The sequence below is a fragment of the Cyprinus carpio genome, chromosome B2 (assembly GCF_018340385.1).
Source record: "Cyprinus carpio isolate SPL01 chromosome B2, ASM1834038v1, whole genome shotgun sequence".
Taxonomy (NCBI): Eukaryota; Metazoa; Chordata; class Actinopteri; order Cypriniformes; family Cyprinidae; genus Cyprinus; species Cyprinus carpio.
Window position 1 is genome coordinate 27,750,283 of NC_056598.1, and position 18,897 is coordinate 27,769,179.

General features: G+C 34.5%; 1 protein-coding gene across 1 annotated transcript in view; it reads left to right on the top strand.

The window, feature by feature from the left end:
• The window catches only part of LOC109074133 (semaphorin-6B-like), a 115,701-nt gene that overhangs the window by 77,024 nt on the left and 19,780 nt on the right, over nucleotides 1-18,897 (top strand). Inside the window, exons 4-10 of the mRNA XM_042718967.1 lie at nucleotides 33-93; nucleotides 229-291; nucleotides 9,381-9,479; nucleotides 11,198-11,288; nucleotides 11,604-11,723; nucleotides 14,031-14,119; nucleotides 15,179-15,396. Of these exons, the coding sequence (XP_042574901.1) occupies nucleotides 33-93; nucleotides 229-291; nucleotides 9,381-9,479; nucleotides 11,198-11,288; nucleotides 11,604-11,723; nucleotides 14,031-14,119; nucleotides 15,179-15,396 (741 nt within the window). The remainder of the gene's footprint in view (nucleotides 1-32; nucleotides 94-228; nucleotides 292-9,380; nucleotides 9,480-11,197; nucleotides 11,289-11,603; nucleotides 11,724-14,030; nucleotides 14,120-15,178; nucleotides 15,397-18,897) is intronic.

The window sequence follows — 18,897 nt, forward strand, 5'->3', positions numbered from 1 at the left end:
CGTATGCGGGGTGTGTGTGTGTGTTGCTGCAGAGATGACCTTTATCGAGTGGAACTGGACCATGTATCTGGAGATGAAATGTTCTACAGCAAGGTGAGCCCTTGTACTTCTCTCTCTCTCTCTCTCTCTCACAAACACACACACACACACACATAATTGCATGTATGAACGCCTGGCTTATTTTACCTTGAATGTAGGTAATGATTTTACTCCCTTGTTGTTCCACAGAAAAGGACATGGGAATCCAATAAGAATGACATCCGCATCTGTAGAATGAAGGGCAAACACGAGGTGAGTGTTCAGTGCCAAATAACACAAAGTTTTTTTCACATTTCACGGCCCTTTTAGCACCGTCTTAGCAAAGAAAATTCATTCACAGGACTTTGAGTGATTTACTGTTGCCAGGAGCTCGATGTTTCAAACCTGTGGCAGAGCTCATACAAATAAATTCTCCCGGAGAGTACACTACAGTACAATATAAGGATTTGGCTTATTTCTGCAGTTTGACAAGGAAATGTCACTCTGGTCTCTCAGCGGATGCTTTTAGCCTTATTGCAGACTATTACTTACAGCCTTGGTTAGTTTTGGATGTTATTGAGGGATGTGGATTTTCCTGTTATTTGCTTGTGTTTTTAACTTCTGTGATCCATTCACTTTTATGACTCTCGTTGTTTTATCAAGTATGCTACCTTTCCTACAGCTGATGTGTGTCTAATGCAACGTGACAGACACTTGCAGTTGCATTTATGTATTTAGCAGACACATTTAGCAGACACTTTTATTTAAAGTGTCTTACAATAGAGAACAATAGAGCCTACAATATTCATAGTATGCAATGCCAACTTCATTTGAAAATTTTAAAATGTTTTTTTTTTTTTTTTTTTTTGCTGCTTCGACATATCCTTATGTAAATCCAGACATATCATCCAAAAATAACCACAGCTCTGAAATGAGGTGTTTTGCTCTTCTTTAGCATGCCATATTTCAATGCAGTCCACGTTAATCTGGGTCTATGTGCTTCTATATCAATATGCAATTTCAGTTATGCATTTTAATTAATTCCTAGGCAAAGTTAATGAGGCCCTTTGTAGAATTTTTTTCGTAGTCATACAGTTCATGGAAAGCTGGTGGTAAAAATAATTTTATTGAAAATATTGGTCTACTTTTTGCTATAGCAGGTTGTGTGTCTCCATTGGAAACAGTTTTGGCTTTTCTTCAGCACATTTGGACCTGACAGCTCCTGCAGCAGATCACTTATGTTCTGCTCAGTAATGATCCATCTACATGCTGCTTTGGTAAAAACAGGTGATACTCTAGCATTACATAATGAACGGCAGAAGTTCAGATGATTATAAGAGGGTGATTTGACAAGTTAGCAGGAAACATAACATTTATTACAAGAGCTCTCTACTAAAGGATGGATCGTGATGAATTAACAACTGACGAGTCATTGAAATAAAACTTAAACTCTCTTCTTATACTTGTAACGAGAAGCACTTTCAACATTAATAAAAATTTTACTACATTTTTATAATCATATACCATATATAATCACAACATTTTGGCTAAATTGTGCTGCCCTACAAACAAGCATAGCAAACCTGGAGTTGTTTTTAATCACTTTTTAAATGACAGTTGCCATTTTTATCAGAAAAAAATGCAATTATATATTTTCCCTAAAGGGATTAGTGATTTTTCTCTTTTTTAAAATATTTATTATATTTTTATTAGTGTATTATATTTTAATTAGCACAATGACATCATTCTTTTAGCCATTGGTAATTTGAAAAACTTAGAACTATAAAAAGCAAATGAAAATGAGAAATGTAGCCTTTGCAAAAACTGAAATATAAGTTGAAGTTTAAGTACTAAAACGTGCAAAATGAAAACTGAAATTAATAATTAAATCTAAATAGAAATAAATGATAAATTATAAAATGACAAATTACAATACAAATGGAAAATTAAAGATGATTAAAAATATTTTTAGAGACATTAGTAGTATTTATAATACTACTAAAATTGTGCAGCCCTACAAACAAGCATGGAAAACCTGGAGTAAAAAAAAAAAAATCATTTTAATAGTGCTGTCAAACGATTAATCACATCCAAAATAATAGTATTTGTTTACATAATATATGTATTTGTACTGTGTATATTTATTATGTAAATATAAATACGTAAATACACGTCACGGTTGCTCTGCTCTGAGGAGGCGTATGTCGCATGCAGGAGTTGTCCAATAACAGTGTTTTATTATAATCCACAAAGCAAACACAAGGAATCAAGAAGCTGGGGTAGCGCAACATGTAGACCAAAATAATAGCAGACAATGGACCAGGGGAAAAACACAGGACTTAGGTACTAGAAACCTACTTGGGAGAACTGAAACAGGTGTGGAGTTAATTAATCAAAAACTATGGAAACAAACAAGGGAACACAAGCAAACTGGAACGCAGAGAAACCAAAACACAACAGAAACGTGACAACACACACATGCATGTATATATTTCAGAATAGTGTTATTTTTATATATTAAATATATTTATTAATAATATAAATTATATGAATATAAATATAGAAAAGGATATACATGTAAATATTTTCAAAATATATAATGTATGTGTGTGTATTTATATATACATGATAATTATTATTTTTATTTTTTTGAGCATCCCGCTACGAGTATTGCATTTTTAAGTAAGCATGAATGGAAAAATACTTAAACTTTTGAAAGCACATCTCGAGTTCCACGTATTCTACAACTTAAGAGTTGTTGATTTTGAAAATGTGTATTTTTTTTCACATCCCTTTATCTGCCCTGCCCAAATAATTCTCCTGGACTTTTTGTTCAATATTTTCTTTAACTTAAGATTTAAGAGTTTGCAAAGGCCTGTTTTTGCAAGCCGCATGCAGTCGGTTCTCACGTCTAAACCTCAGACTCGATTGTGTCTCCTTTGATGTTTTTGTGATAAATCTGTTCTTATTCTTCAGTTCAGAAGCTAATTACCTTCTGCCCACCTTCATAATGTAAGAGTCGTGCTTTCCCACTCTTTCGCAAACCAGGCCGTTTTAATAGATGTGTATGACTGCAGGGGAGAGAACTTCAAGGGACTGAGTGTCAAACCTGGACAAGCATTATTGTTTGGCAAGAGGGAGCTTACAAATTAGACCTGTCTTCCACCCACCCACATGTTCGCAGAAATCTGAGACATCAAACACGCACCTGTGAATCTCTGCCTCCGGCAAGTTTCTTCAACAGGCTCTCGTGCTCTCTGCTTCTCGCTTTCTCTTTCTTGCTATTCTGTATTTTTTTTGTTCATGATTGCTAATTACCTCAAACTATACTGGTTTTTCACAGCATTCGCCTCTAATTGTGTGAGATTGACAGAATATTAGCACAGACAGCCAGAAATAAGTCCGTTTGAGAGACACATCCAATTATCCGTCCTTCTGTCAGAGATCTGACCACACACCTCCACACACCTCTGATAGCAGACCTAAAACTGAATATGCACTTCATATGCTCTGGGATAAGATTAGATGGACATTAGAAAGTGCTGTCAGATGAAATGTGTTTGATCTGATGTAGCATGTGTTCCTGCAGTAATTGTGTTCTTGCTGCTTGATTTAAGATGACATGATTTCATAATGAGGGAGGAAATTCAATATCCTTATTCTGACTCCTCACACACACTCACACACACACTTACTACAGTGAGGATCTGTAAAACAGCATTGTTCATGTGAAGAGAATTGTTGTTAAAACTAAGACAATAAAAATTTTATTTTTGTTAATTAAAATAAAGCTGAAATAAAAATAAACATCAAATGTATATATTAAAAATATAAATTATACTTATATAAATAAGAAATGTTGCCTTGGCACTTTGAAAAGTTAAAAATGATGACTGAAATACGTACATTAAATCCAAATTGAAATATTTAAAAAGAAATTAATAAAAATAAAAATCACATAACACATTTACTATAGAACCTAATTCAAATGAAAACTAGAAATGATGAAAAAACATTTAAACTTATGCTTATAACTTAAAAATGACAATTGATTGAAATATGTTGAAGTTGAAGTGTTATAAACATATACTGTATCACGTATATAAACGTATATAAACAGTGTTACAGTGTTACATACATTATCAATAAACATAAAACGAAAATTAAATGAACTCTAAATAGGAATATTTTTTAAAAGTAATAATAATGACAAAATAATATAAAAAAATTTCTCAAATTTTAAGCAAAATTTAAATTAAAACTGAAAAAAAAAAAGAAATGTTGCCTTGGTATATAATAAGACGAAGTATTAAAATTACTAAAATGAAAACTGAAATAAGTAAATCTAAATAAAAAGGGCAAAATAACAACAAATTACTAAAACATTGAAACACTGAAAATTTTTACATTTTGCTTTGAAAACAAGTGAAATATCTAAACGAATAAAGTATAAAATTAGTACAAATTTAAATTGAAATAAATCCATTAAATCTAAATAGAAATAAAAATGACAAAATCGCAAAATTACTAAAACGTAAACCAAAATGACAAAAAAAATTAAATATAAAAATAAAAGTTCATAAAATATTATTAGATACTATAATAGTATTTAAGATGTGTTGCTTTGTGCAATTTAAAACTGGAAAGTATTTGTGCTGCGCCTGGTATAAAAGTGACCAGTTCAAAACAGTTTAAGCGTAAGCGTTGGTGGTAGTGCATTAAATCACAATAACATCTTAAGAGGTGGATAAATAGATCATTTATAATTCATATGAAGACGCAGGAGTTGAATTACTGCATTTGGCTGTCACTCGTGCAGTTTTGATTGGCTTTTATGAAGTGCAAGATAAACAGATTTCTACAGCAATAACACAGTGACTACAGAAAGATCACATCTGCCGCCTGTGATACTCCTGAAGGGAGTATAGAAATGTGTGTGTGTGAGATGTAATAGATACACTCACATCCTTACGAGTATCTGTTCTCTCTCTCTTGATGAGTTCCAATTGTCATTTTTATTGGCTTGAAGGGTACTGCAGGAAGAGGACTTCATTTGTGGGGTCGTTCTGAATGAAAATGAGCAACGGGGTCCCTTCATGAGCGATTCACTGAATATCTTTTTCCTCGGCCATGAAGAAAATTTTATTGCTATGATATTGCTGTTTTATACTGTAGCTCAAGGCACTTGAGCAGGTTTGTCTCAGATGTTTTGTCAAAAATGTCTTAGGAGGAATAAAATAGGCACAGTGAGATAATTGTTAGGAGCTATAAAACTGCAGGAAAAAGTACAGTATGTGAACCCTTTGATATTTTTATTTTTTTTAAATGCATTGAAATTTGATCTAAACTCCAGCTTGTTGTGTTTAAACATTCACATTTACTCTATTCATGTTTACAAATTTTTTATTTCTCTCTTGTGTATGTTCCTTTATGTATCTTAAAGAGATGGTGACATTAAATAATTAAACTTTTAATTAGATTAATAATCAAATGTTCCTTAAAAGCCTTATGGTCATATTTAATATTGATACTGATATTTTAACATGATTTTTCTCAAATTCTCCATTATATATGGACAATCAAGTTGCTTCAGTCCAGTAAGTGTTCATCTTGAAATAATACCAACAACATAAAAGTTATTACACTTACTTTAAAAAAATCAGTAAAGATTTCACAATAAAAAGGTATGTAAACCATTAACTGAAGGTGGATGTTTTTTCAATTATGTTAAAAGGATTTTTACTTGCTGAAACATCTAAACTATTAATCAGACAACAGAAGGCATGCAGTAGATGGTGTATGACAAGCTTTTCAGCAAAGTTTTGATCCTTTAAACAATTTTTTGTACGAATCTTTATATGGTTAAGTACTAAATGTGCTGTAATCTGACAGCGAGTGATTTTGGTGCAGAAAGAAGTGAAAAGCAATTGGAGTGGGAGGAACGGGAGCGAAAGGAGACATGCAGAGAGAGAACAAGGAGTGGTGGAGAGTGAGGAAGGTGAGAAGAAAGAAAGGAGAGTGAGGGAGTAAGGGAGGAGAAGTCAGGCTTTGATCAGAGCAGAAAGGAGTCTGCTGGGGTACGGGAATTGTATACTGCCTTGTCACACGCTCTGATCTGAAGGATAAATCTTGACACTTTCTTGATGGCGTTTCACAGAGACCTGAAGCACATGTGCTCTTCCCCAGAGCGAAACCTGCTTTTTACACCTCTGACGGGCGTACGGATCGACCCGCGCACAAACCTGCATCTCTGATGAATTCAATTTTACAGTTTATGAAGCAGAACGTAAGATCTCCCCACCGCTGCAGAGAGTTTACTGCACACTCACACAGCTGGGCTGTTCTGCTCACGTTCAGCTGGATGTTTATGATGAACCTGTGAGTCCGGATGGGAATAGATGGGCTTCAAGATAACATGATGCCAAAATTGAGCTTATTTTCTTTCTTAATAAATCTCCTTAGTCTTAATTTAGTCTACATTAGTGCACATTATACTAATGATGAAAATATGTCCATCAAAATAGATAAAATTCAGCTAAAACAGATTTCCTATCCTGATGATGTAAGCAAGGCCTTATGGGCGGGGAAACATATAATATTAACCAACTAGATACTGAGTGTTGCTTGTCTGTGCAAAGCATCGAATGAAAGGGGCTCTGGGTGGAATTTTCCAGTAGGTTGCTAGGGCTTTGCTAGGAGTTTGCTAGGGCCAGTGTTGCCAAGTCCACAGTTTTCCAGCCAAATTGGGCTACTTTGCCGCAGGTTGTTTATTTAGTCCATGGGATGAAGCAAACCACCCCGTCCCCCGGGAATGCAATTTTGACCCCAAACCTGGAATGTGATTTTGACAGCCAACTTCCCCTGGGCTAGTTTTGGTCCAGTTTGGGATAGTTTTTAGTAGCAGTTTGATGGGATTTTTTTTTTTTTAAGCAGACCTGGCATCCCTGGCTTGACTAAAGCTGGGGACACACTACACAACTGGAACATTCTAAAATTGACCTCACCACACTTCAAGTTAAATTGTTTCCACTGACTGGAGCAGATTCTAGTCTTTGATAGAGAGGAGCAAAAACCTAATGACTGAGTCACTACATGACACACTTAATGACTGGTGCACAACTGCCAAAAAAAATAAATAAATAAAATCTCATGATAATTTAACTGCATACCATTATATATAATTCATTTATTTTATTTACAGGTGTCATTTAATTTTAAAATCACTATGAAGAATATTTTATACTGCAGATCGAAATTAAATAATTCTTGATAATGTTTTTTTAATGATAGAAATCACTAACTATTCTTAATTTACGTCACTTTTTTCGACTGCAGAACAAAACAAATAGCCTAAACCCTTGCAACATGAACTTATGAAATGAAAGAAACATCAAAACAAGATGTGTAATCAAGGAATAATATTTGACAAAATTAATGAATTATGTTTGACACTGAATGCATGTCACTAACTGGCCTAACCTAACTGGCATCAGTTGCAAATATTAAACATTTAGACAAATCTTTGTGAAAGTGACTGGCAAAAATTGTTTTTTGAACATTTAAGATTTTAATATCTTTCAATACTGAGCCCAACTGAAAGAGACCCAGTCCCTCTGTAAATGATCAGTCGTCAAGCCAATTACATTTAGTTACTTTCATAATAGAAAGTAGTAGTTAATCTCTCCTCATCAAAGAATGAGGAATAGTTTCTAGTTGCCTTCTGTAAAACAGCAACAGCTGCCTTATCAAGCACCAGTAATGCCATTGCCTTACATTACAATCCAATCAAGAACATAAAATCAAGACATCCCGCCAGACAGTACATTATTCAGAGCTAAATATTCAGTTTCACTTGAAAATGTCACATGACAGAAGTTAAATTTATTGCGAATGTTATTCTCAACACACTTTTCTGCCTGAGTTCAGTTTTAGGGTGAAGCTCAGTCGTATTGTTTTCTAATTGGTGGGTAATTATGGGAAAATCGTTGCTTAATTTTGCTGCCGTTTTTTGCATTGTATCCTGATGATCACCCTGAAAAACACACAGTGAAGAAACTGGCAGTGTTGATGTGGTAATGTTACAGCATACCTCAACATATCTTTCAAAGCATCCAGGTGGAAATACTCATGATAATAAGAGGTGAAAGTTTGCGTCATTTTATATGCTCTCACTCTCACGCACAGACTTCAGCTTATCAAAAATGAAAAGATCCCTGTCCTTCTTGCTATTCAAACACATGCACACACAGGCTGTAAGTTGATATGTCACTAGGGAGTGTGTGTTTAACGCTGTGAGCAGCTTGAATGCATTTGTAACGGCATCTCTTGTGCAAACACACGCACACAGCGAACGGTGGACATGCATCTGTAACAACACTTAGACCCTCAGCAGTCCTGCTAATCACCTCAAAGAGCCTGACCTCAGTGTCGGCCCCCTCGGGTTTCAGCTCCACCAGGAGGCCCAGTCAAACTCAATGGGCAGAGCAGTGAATGGGCCCTATGGTGGAGCTGCGTGATGGGGCCCACATGCAGGGGTTTCAGCAAAATACACAAAACCACTTCAAAAAGTTCTATTGATGTCTGTCAGGGAACAAAGGCATTCCTGATGCATGAGTGTTCGCAGCTGGCTATTCAGTAGCTTTCAGGACTGCCTTTATAGCTGGACCCAAGTCGTGATGCATTCAAGTCCAGCTACTTCTTGCTTCTGTGCTTCACAAAGACGCGCAGCAACACTGTGCAAATCTAGTCCAAATACAATGTAAAAACCTGGAGAAAATGAATGTTTTTTGATGATGCCCACAGTGTGGGCTCTGTGGCGGAGCTGCAAGCTGGGACCTACTTATCTGCTGTCTGTCTTCCAAAACAAACACAGCTCTCAAAATAATGATGTCTGGGGGAAAATGACTTGTGAAGCTGTGTCAATATTTACAGCCTTATTCTTTTGTCCGTCTTACCCTACCCTTTCATGTCTGACCCAACACACACACAAACACACACACACGCTTTTTTTGTTCATCGCTCTCTCCTTCACCCAAATTTTAATTAGGATTCAAATGACTTTGTTAAATGACATGAAAGTCAAATGCTGCCAAGTCATTGTGATTCAAAGAGGATCAGCCTGGCAGAATAAATACAGAGTCTGATATCATCACCACTGTTTCCACACAATAATTAATAAGTAGTCATTTCTATAGTGTTTATTCATTTTAAAATAACATAATTATACAAACTCTCTCTCTCTCTTTCTCTCAGTTTTAAACCTAATTTTTTATTTTATTTTCAAGTTTAAATTACTATTTGAATCCCAGATTTTCAAGTTTAAAACAAGAGTAATTTTGTCTTTTTCTCTGTGTTTCCTTCAGGAGGAGTGTCGTAATTATATTAAGGTGTTGTTGAGCCATGATGGAGGGCTGTTTGTGTGTGGGACAAACGCTTTCAACCCTCTGTGTGCCAATTACACGGTGAGTGTTCCTCAATGCCTGCAGACTTCACCGTCTCCCCTGTGTTTACCCTTAGCAAACATGTAGAGCGAGTAAAGTGCAATTCTACACAAACAACACAAGGTACCAATCTGTTTATCTGTCCATGTGTGGAAGAAATTCCACAGGAGCTTGTTATTTTATTTTATTTTATTTTATTTTATTTTATTTTTTGTAGCAAAAACTGATTCAGTTACATATTCTGTGTTGTTTGCATCATGTCACCCACCTCACAGTTTTACTACTAAACTGAATTTTCTCTTACAGTTCAGTCATTAAGAAATGTTTTGTGAGTCAGATCCACTGAATCATTAGAAAGAATTGGTTCAGCTGAACTCATACAGTATGCATGGTTACAATGCATTAACAATAATGAAAGTGGATCAGCATTGATGGAAGGCCAATAAATGGATGCACGTAATTACATTGGAGGCTTCTGTGGAGATGATGCTCATTTGAATTGAATCGAAAGTGTGAATGCATATATAAATTGTTTTGGGAGTGAATCTTTTAGGAACATGTCTGAATTATATCACCCCAAAATCAAAGGGTAAAAATAAGAAATTGTTTTGAATGAAGAAAATCAAGCATTAAAAGGGAAGCCTATTTCCGCCATGGAATAAAACTAAAAATGACTGTAAATACAAAAATTGCAAGATATAAACTGAGTTTACACCTCACAATTCTGTTTTTAGCCACATAATAAAAAATAAAAAGATAGTTGTGACTATTCTATTTGTGACTTTTTCTCTCAGACTTTATATCTCACAATTCTGTATTTATATTTAGCAATTCTGACTTATTTTCAGAATTTGTGAGATAAAAAGTCAGAATTGTGAGATAAAAAGTCATTTATTTATTTATTAATTTATTTATCTGGCATACATACATTCCAAAGAATTGAGTTTATTTTTTAGTGCTGTCAAACGATTAATCGCGATTAATTGCATCCAAAAATAAAGGTTTTTGTTTACATAATATATGTGTGTGTACTGTTTATTATGTATATATAAATGCACACGAAGAAAAATGTTACATTTATATATTAAATATATTTATATATGATACATGATATAAATTATATGAATATAAATATATACAAGTAAATACATGTTAATATTTTCAATATATATTCTGTATGCATGTGTATTTATATATACATAAATATATATAAATAAAAAATATACACAGTACACACACATAGGTTATGTAAACAAAAACTTTTATTTTGGAGGCGATTAATCGCGATTAATCATTTGACAGCACTAGTTTTTTTAGATGTTCAGTTGGTCATATGGTATTTAATGTTTCATCTTCTTCATGAGAATCACCCTTTTGTTGCGAGCGGATTTTCAGGCCACATCTTCAGATCTTTGTTTTTACGGTATATTGCAACATCAGAGCTGATATACTGCTTCATATAAAACTGAGAGGGGCCAAGAATAAAACTGAGAAAGCCTTTCTGGAGACATTTTGGTAGGTTTGTTTTATTTGTGAGATAAAACGTCATGCACTACAGTTTGAAGTCTCTCTCACACATGCACACGCTCACTAACACTCTCGACTGTTGCTGGAAGCGTGTAGAAATGATAGCAGCGCTCGTGAATGTGTTTGGAGATGTGTGTGGTTTATAACAGCTATCATCCTCTCAGAGTGTCATATCCTGTCCTCACAAACAGTATGTGTGTGTGTTTGTTCAGAGAGACACTCTGGAATTGGTCGGCGAGCCCATCGGTGGAATGGCCCGATGTCCTTATGATCCCAAACATGCTAATGTGGCTCTGTTTGCAGGTAACTGACTCCTTTTGTGGCTATGTAATGACTCTACCTCAAATTATTTACATAATGGACTGATTTGTTTAGCACTTTTTAATCTGTGATAATAAGAGCCGTACACCCAGTGGATACACAGCATAATAATGTTTCATTTCACCTAATTTATAGCTGTTTTATTTGACTCCATAAATGTGTTTAACCACCTCTTCTTAACATCGTTAAGCTCAAGGACTTTCTGTTCAAACCTGTTTTTATCACATATATCATCATGGCACAATGTCGATGCTCACTTCTGGTTATTGGCCGCTGACCTCTGCCATTTGACCTCAGAGGGCAGCTTGTTCACGGGGACAGTGACTGACTTCCTGGCCATCGACGCTGTCATTTACCGCAGTTTGGGAGAGAGTCCAGCCCTGCGCACGATCAAGCATGATTCCAAATGGTTCAGAGGTACTGTTTCATACATAAAATAAAACCATGAATTTTTGGCAATATAAAAAAAAAAAAAAAAAAAAAAAAGTTTCATCTGTTTTGTTCTTGATTTTGTTTATCTTTTTGGAATAGTCTTGGGCATTTGTGGCATGCCACAGGATATTTATTTATTTATTATTATTATTTTTTTTTTGATAAATTGATAAAAATTGATGAATTGATAAAAAGTGACAGTAAAGACATTTATAATGTTACAAAAAAAACTTTTTTAAATAAATGATGTTCTTTTGGACTTTCTGTTCATCAAAGGATCCTTAAAAAAATTATTCCACAAAAACATGAAATATTTTCAACATGTATAATAATCAGAAATGTTTCATGAGCAGCAAATCAGCATATTAGAATGATTTCTGAAGAATCGTGTGACACTGAAGACTGGAGTAATGATGCTGAAATTTCTACTGTGCATAACAGGAATAAAAAATTACACCCTTTAAAATATATTCAGATATAAAAAAGCTATTTAAAACTGTAGTAATATTTCACCGTATTACTGTTTCATTTAGTAAAGCATTCATGAGCATTTTTCAGAAACATTAACATGATGCCAAAATGTTGGCAACCCCATTAAGAGTGTAATTTTTAAGAACTTGATTAGGTACTTTTCTCATCAAATATTGATATATGCAATTAATTGGGATTTAGATAATTTTTGATATATGCAATTAATTGGGATTTAGATCGTTATATATATATATATTATTTTAAAAGACTTTGCTTTACATTACCAAATTAATTCCTGTAGGAGTTATCAAAGCTCAGCTCTCATTTAAACTGGGGTTTATGCATGTGCAAAACTACATATTTTCAATATCAACTAGTCAGCGGATTGTCAGATTTTTTTAAAAAGCCCTGTATAATTAGACTGTTTCATAGACATGATCAGAAGTGGTTTTAACATATTTTGGGCCCTAAATATGGCCTTTCAATAGGACAACTGACAGATATTCAACACAAAAATAAGCTCAATATCTATGTTTTACAATAAAAACAAAAAATGCAAACATTTTGGTCTAGTTGACTAGCTGACCATGCTCAGACATTCTTAGCTACACTCTTAAAAATAAAGCTTCTTTATTAGTATTGATGGTTCTATTAAGAAGCCTTAACATCCATGGAATCTTTCAGTTCCACTAAAGGTTCTTTATTATGAAAAAATGTTCTATAGAATTTCAAAATGTTCTTCACGCTAAGAAAAGAAAAACAGTTCTTTTAGGAATTCCTCACTGAGAGATAAAAATGGTCCTTCTATGATATCACTGGTTTATATTGGCATTGATGGTTCCTTTAAGAACATCCAAAGAACCTTTCCGTCACACAAAAGGTTCTTCATAGTGGAAAAAGGTTCTTCAGATAATAAAAATGTTCTTCACACTAAAAAGAACTATTCACATATTTAGAAAATGTATTTTAAGAGTGTTGTTTAGTTGGTCATAACACAAGTTAAAACACTATATTTGTATATTTTAAACATTAATTTTTGTGCTACAGAAACAGATTCAAACAAGGGACAAGCCAAACTTATTTTCTGTTCATCATACCGCATAAAACAACAATAGAGCAAAAGCTGCACTTAACCTGGATTATTCCTTTTAAAGTCAGTTTGTCAGTTTAGTAAAAATGAATTGCATTTGTCTCACTCAGCAATCTACCTGTCATCCTGAAGTTGGGTTTGTTTTGTAGATTTCAAAATAGTTTCAGGAAGCAGCTCACAGCACTGAATTCTGAGTGTGATTTCACACCAGACACACAGAGAGTGCTAACAAAACCAATTGGCTTATTTTTTTATACCTGAGTTGTTTTTCACAAATATGCGAGACCTCGTAACCACGGGAAACTGCACGGAGCTCTTGGAGCCTCATTCAGACGAGAATAGATGGATGTGTGTATAATATAGAGCTCTCTGTTTGAACTTTGAATACTGGAGAGCTATGAGTTGAATATCATTGAGGGAGTGAGACTGACATACCACTGAAGGAGCGAGAGAGAGGAGAGACCAAGACCTCCGAATGTCCTCTCTTCACTCTCTTTGCTTTATTTAAGAGGACATGCATGTTTAATGTGGACTATCTCAGCCTCATTCAGTTCTCTCGCTGTATATTTCTTTCTCTCCCCGCCTCCCTCTGGGACTGTGCATATGTTGTTTGTTCAGATGAAATGTCTTTATAATGACTGATGAGTGTTTACTTATTTGAGCTGCAATTTCTTCATAGGACACCCTCAGACTGTAAAATGAAAGCCTGTGTTTGTGTGTGTGTCTTACAGAGCCTTATTTTGTGAGCGCCGTGGAATGGGGGCCTCATATCTACTTCTTCTTCAGGGAGATGGCCATGGAGTTCAACTACCTGGAGAAGGTAAGAAAGGAAAGCACAGGTGGAGATTTACACTGCGGTTCAAAAGTTTGGGGTTGGTCAAATTTGTTGTATTTGAAAGAAGTCTCTTTTGCTCAACTAGGCTTATCCTTGCTGAATAAAAGTATTAATTTCTTTAAAAAATTACTGACCCCAACGATCCATTCTTACCATTTGATGAAACTAAGCTGCTTAATTAATACTAATTAATAATTAATCAAGGTTGTATTATCATACTCCTAACTTGCACATTAATATACAGTATGATTGTCCATGAATAGCTATCAATGACTATTCAGTATTGAGAAACTTAATAGTGCGCCCCCATTACTCAGAGGTCAGCCAATCATAACACTTTAACACTGACATATTAAAGGTACAGTACTGTAAAGATCTGGTAGCAATGGTACCAATGGTATTTTTAATTTAAAGGAGTAGTTTACCCAAAAATGAAAATTTGCTGAAAATGTACTCACCCTCAGGCCATCCAATATTTAGATGAGTTTGTTTCTTCATTGAAACAGACTTTCTAATGTAATGTAGCATTATATCACTTGCTGTGCCGTCAGAATGAAGAGCTAATAAAAACATCACAATAATCCACAAGTAATCCACACCTCTCCACTCCATCAATTACCATCTTGTAAAGCGAAATGCTGTATGTTTATGATAAATAAATCCATTATTAAGACTTTTTTCTTCAAACTGGCTAAAATACCAGTCCTTTATTCGTAATTGCTTTCTCCGTTTCCTTTAATTTAAATGAAAGTAAGAAAATGGTTTGGGTAAAACTAAATTATGACAATTTTTGGCACAAGAAGCCTTAACCAACTTTATAATTGGACTGTTAAAACAAAAAAGAAAAGAAAAAAGAAATGCAGTAGAGCAGATTATGTTGCTCCTTTAGGTTTTTATACTATTGTCAAAAACTGAATTCTCACGATTGAAGTGTGAGGTTGAAAAGCAGTTCTCCAGTGAATAGTCACTTTGATTGTAGCAATGAATAGAGCCGTGTGGAATAAAAACTGAACTGTTTTCTTTTTGTATATGTGTGTGCATTAGGTGATGGTGTCCCGCGTGGCACGTGTGTGTAAAGGTGATTTGGGCGGCTCTCAGCGGGTGCTGGAGCGCCAGTGGACGTCGTTTCTGAAAGCGCGTCTGAACTGCTCGATCCCGGGAGACTCGCACTTCTACTTCAACCTGCTGCAGTCCACAAGCCCCATCATACGCATGCAGGGCAGGGATGTCATCCTGGGGGTCTTCTCAACACCCTCCAACAGGTACATGCACTCATACAGGAGGAATCCTAAAGAGGACGCTGTGATCATTTGCATTATAGTGGAACAATCTGTGTGAGTGAATGATGAATGCAGATGAGACAGTAATGTGATTCAACAGCCCGGATGCAAATAAGGACAAGTCCTTTGAGAAGGTTATTTCCTCAAATCATATTGGCACCATTTATTGTCTTATCAGTTTCCATTCCCAGATCTCTCTGGTTACTATTATTTGTAAGGCACTGTAAAGGAGAATTTCTTAAGAACTTACCTGGTTTATATTTTACACCAAAGCCAAAAGAATGAAAAGGTTTATTTTATTTTATTTTATTTTATTTTATTTTATTTTATTTTATTTTATTTTATTTTATTTTATTTTCAATATATGTTTATTTTAAAGATCATAAATATATTTATTTATTTATGACAATAATTATATAATAATTAATTTTGTTTTTCTTATCAGTAATATCCTGCAGCAAAAAAAAATTGTTTATTTTAAAAGTTTGTTTTTTTTTTTTTTGTTGTATTATTTTATTTTTTATTGGTAATAATTTTATTTTTCAAATTTTTTTGTTTTTTTTTTTGTATGATATTATTTTCATGGTTGTGCAATTTTATTTCTAAGTTACATGACATATAGTAAAAAATATTATTCATATATTTTTTTTTTTTTTTTTTTTTTTTTCTACCAAATTCCTATAATTATAATGAATTTTAAAAAAAATGTAGTTATAGTAATTAAAACAAAGACCAAAAAATTATTCATTTTATTATTTTATTTTATTTTTTCTGTATTTTTCTTTTTTTATGACAATTAAGTACATTTTTCCCATTTAATTATTATCTAATTCCAAGTACAGTAATTAAATAACAATAATTATATACTGTTTTTAAAATATGTTCTGGATAAAATTGAACTGATATAGTAATATTTTTTATTTTACTAAAATAAAAAATACTATGTTAAACTAATAAGAATCACCATTGACAATAATGAAAATTTCACAAAAATGAGTAAAACATCCACGCACAGTTATGAGAATTAGATTTTTTTTCATTAAGGTGATGAGGGAGAAAGTTCTTAACTGGCATTAAAATAATGTCTTAAAATAGACTCGTTTTTTTCTGTAAGTAAAATATAATTTCCTTTGGGGTTGGTGATGAAATATGACGTGGGCATGTTTTTGTGACATTCACCCTGTAAATGTGTAAAGATTATAAAACGTAACTAAATTGAAGGGAAATGGAAAGTGGTTCTACACATGCACGTACGCACGTTCCTCTGTGATTTCGCTTCTTATTAGTCTGTTTTGAACCCAAACAGCACGAATGAATCCAATTTCAAGGCAATTTGGATTTTGTTCTTTTGATATTCTGCCTAAAAGGCCTGTTTTTTTTCTCCAGAAGAAAGACAGAGTGAAGAGTCGTGAGAGTTTGATTGTCTCGTGAGAAAGACTGTTTAAAATTCGGAGATGTTAAGAAATGCCATAAACACATTTTAAGAATGGACAAAACACTGATCTGCTTTTCTCAGGATTATAAATGGCCAGCTCACATTGTGTTGTAGTTTACAGTAACAGTTGTGACATCTGTCAAAATGTGCGAAGGGAGCTTGTCAGAAAAAGAGAAACAACTATACATTTAGAGAAATGTGCTTCTGCCTGGGAAGCCTGTACAAAATGTACCATAGTAGTGGTTTTAGACACTGTTATGATGGAAATACCATGGTATTCTATGAGATACTTTACAGCACTATTTACAGGTGCTGGTCATATAATTAGAATATCATCAAAAAGTTGATTTATTTCACTAATTCCATTCAAAAAGTGAAACTTGTATATTATATTCATTCATTACACACAGACTGATATATTTCAAATGTTTATTTCTTTTAATTTTGATGATTATACCTGACAACGAAGGAAAATCCCAAATTCAGTATCTCAGAAAATTAGAATATTGTGAAAAGGTTCAATATTGAAGACACCTGGTGCCATGCTCTAATCAGTTTAATTAACTCAAAACACCTGCAAAGGCCTTTAAATGGTCTCTCAGTCTAGTTCTGTAGGCTACACAATCATGGGGAAGTCTGCTGACTTGACAGTTGTCCAAAAAGACGACCATTGACACCTTTGCACAAGGAGGGCAAGACACAAAAGGTCATTGCAAAACAGTCTGGCTGTTCACAGAGCTCTGTCTCCAAGCACATTAATAGAGAGGCGAAGGGAAGGAAAAGATGTGGTAGAAAAAAAAGTGTACAAGCAATAGGGATAACCGCACCCTGGAGAGGATTGTGAAACAAAAACCCTTTAAAAATGTGGGGCAGATTCACAAAGAGTGGACTGCAGCTGGAGTCAGTGATTCAAGAACCACTACGCACAGACGTATGCAAGACATGGGTTTCAGCTGTCGCATTCCTTGTGCCAAGCCACTCTTGAACAACAGACAGCGTCAGAAGCGTCTCGCCTGGGCTAAAGACAAGAAGGACTGGACTGCTGCTGAGTGGTCCAAAGTTATGTTCTCTGATGAAAGTAAATTTTGCATTTCCTTTGGAAATCAGGGTCCCAGAGTCTGGAGGAAGAGAGGAGAGGCACACAATCCACATTTCTTGAGGTCCAGTGTAAAGTTTCCACAGTCAGTCATGGTTTGCGGTGCCATGTCATCCGCTGGTGTAGGTCCACTGTGTTTTCTGAGGTCCAAGGTCAACGCAGCCGTATACCAAGAAGTTTTAGAGCACTTCATGCTTCCTGCTGCTGACCAACTTTATGGAGATGCAGATTTCATTTTACAACAGGACTTAGCACCTGCACACAGTGCCAAAACTACCAGTACCTGGTTTAAGGACCATGGTATCCCTGTTCTTAATTGGCCAGCAAAAACTCGCCTGACCTTAACCCCATAGAAAATCTATGGGGTATTGTGAAGAGGGAGATGCGATATGCCAGACCCAACAATGCAAAAGAGCTGAAGGCCACTATCAGAGCAACCTGGGCTCTCATAACACCTGAGCAGTGCCACAGACTGATCGACTCCATGCCACGCCGCATTGCTGCAGTAATTCAGGCAAAAGGAGCCCAACTAAGTACATGTACATGGAGTGCTGTACATGCTCATACTTTTCATGTTCATACTTTTCAGTTGGCCAAGATTTCTAAAAATCCTTTTTTTTGTATTGGTCTTAAGTAATATTCTAATTTTCTGAGATACTGAATTTGGGATTTTCCTTAGTTGTCAGTTATAATGATCAAAATTAAAAGAAATAAACATTTGAAATATAGCAGTCTGTGTGTAATGAATGAATATAATATACAAGTTTCACTTTTTGAATGGAATTAGTGAAATAAATCAACTTTTTGATGATATTCTAATTATATGATCAGCACCTGTATATTACATGATCTATTTACATTTATGCATTTGCCAGACACTTTTATATTTTACAAAATATTTCCATTTCAAATAAATGCTTTCGATTCACAATTGAAACATTCTTTTCAACAT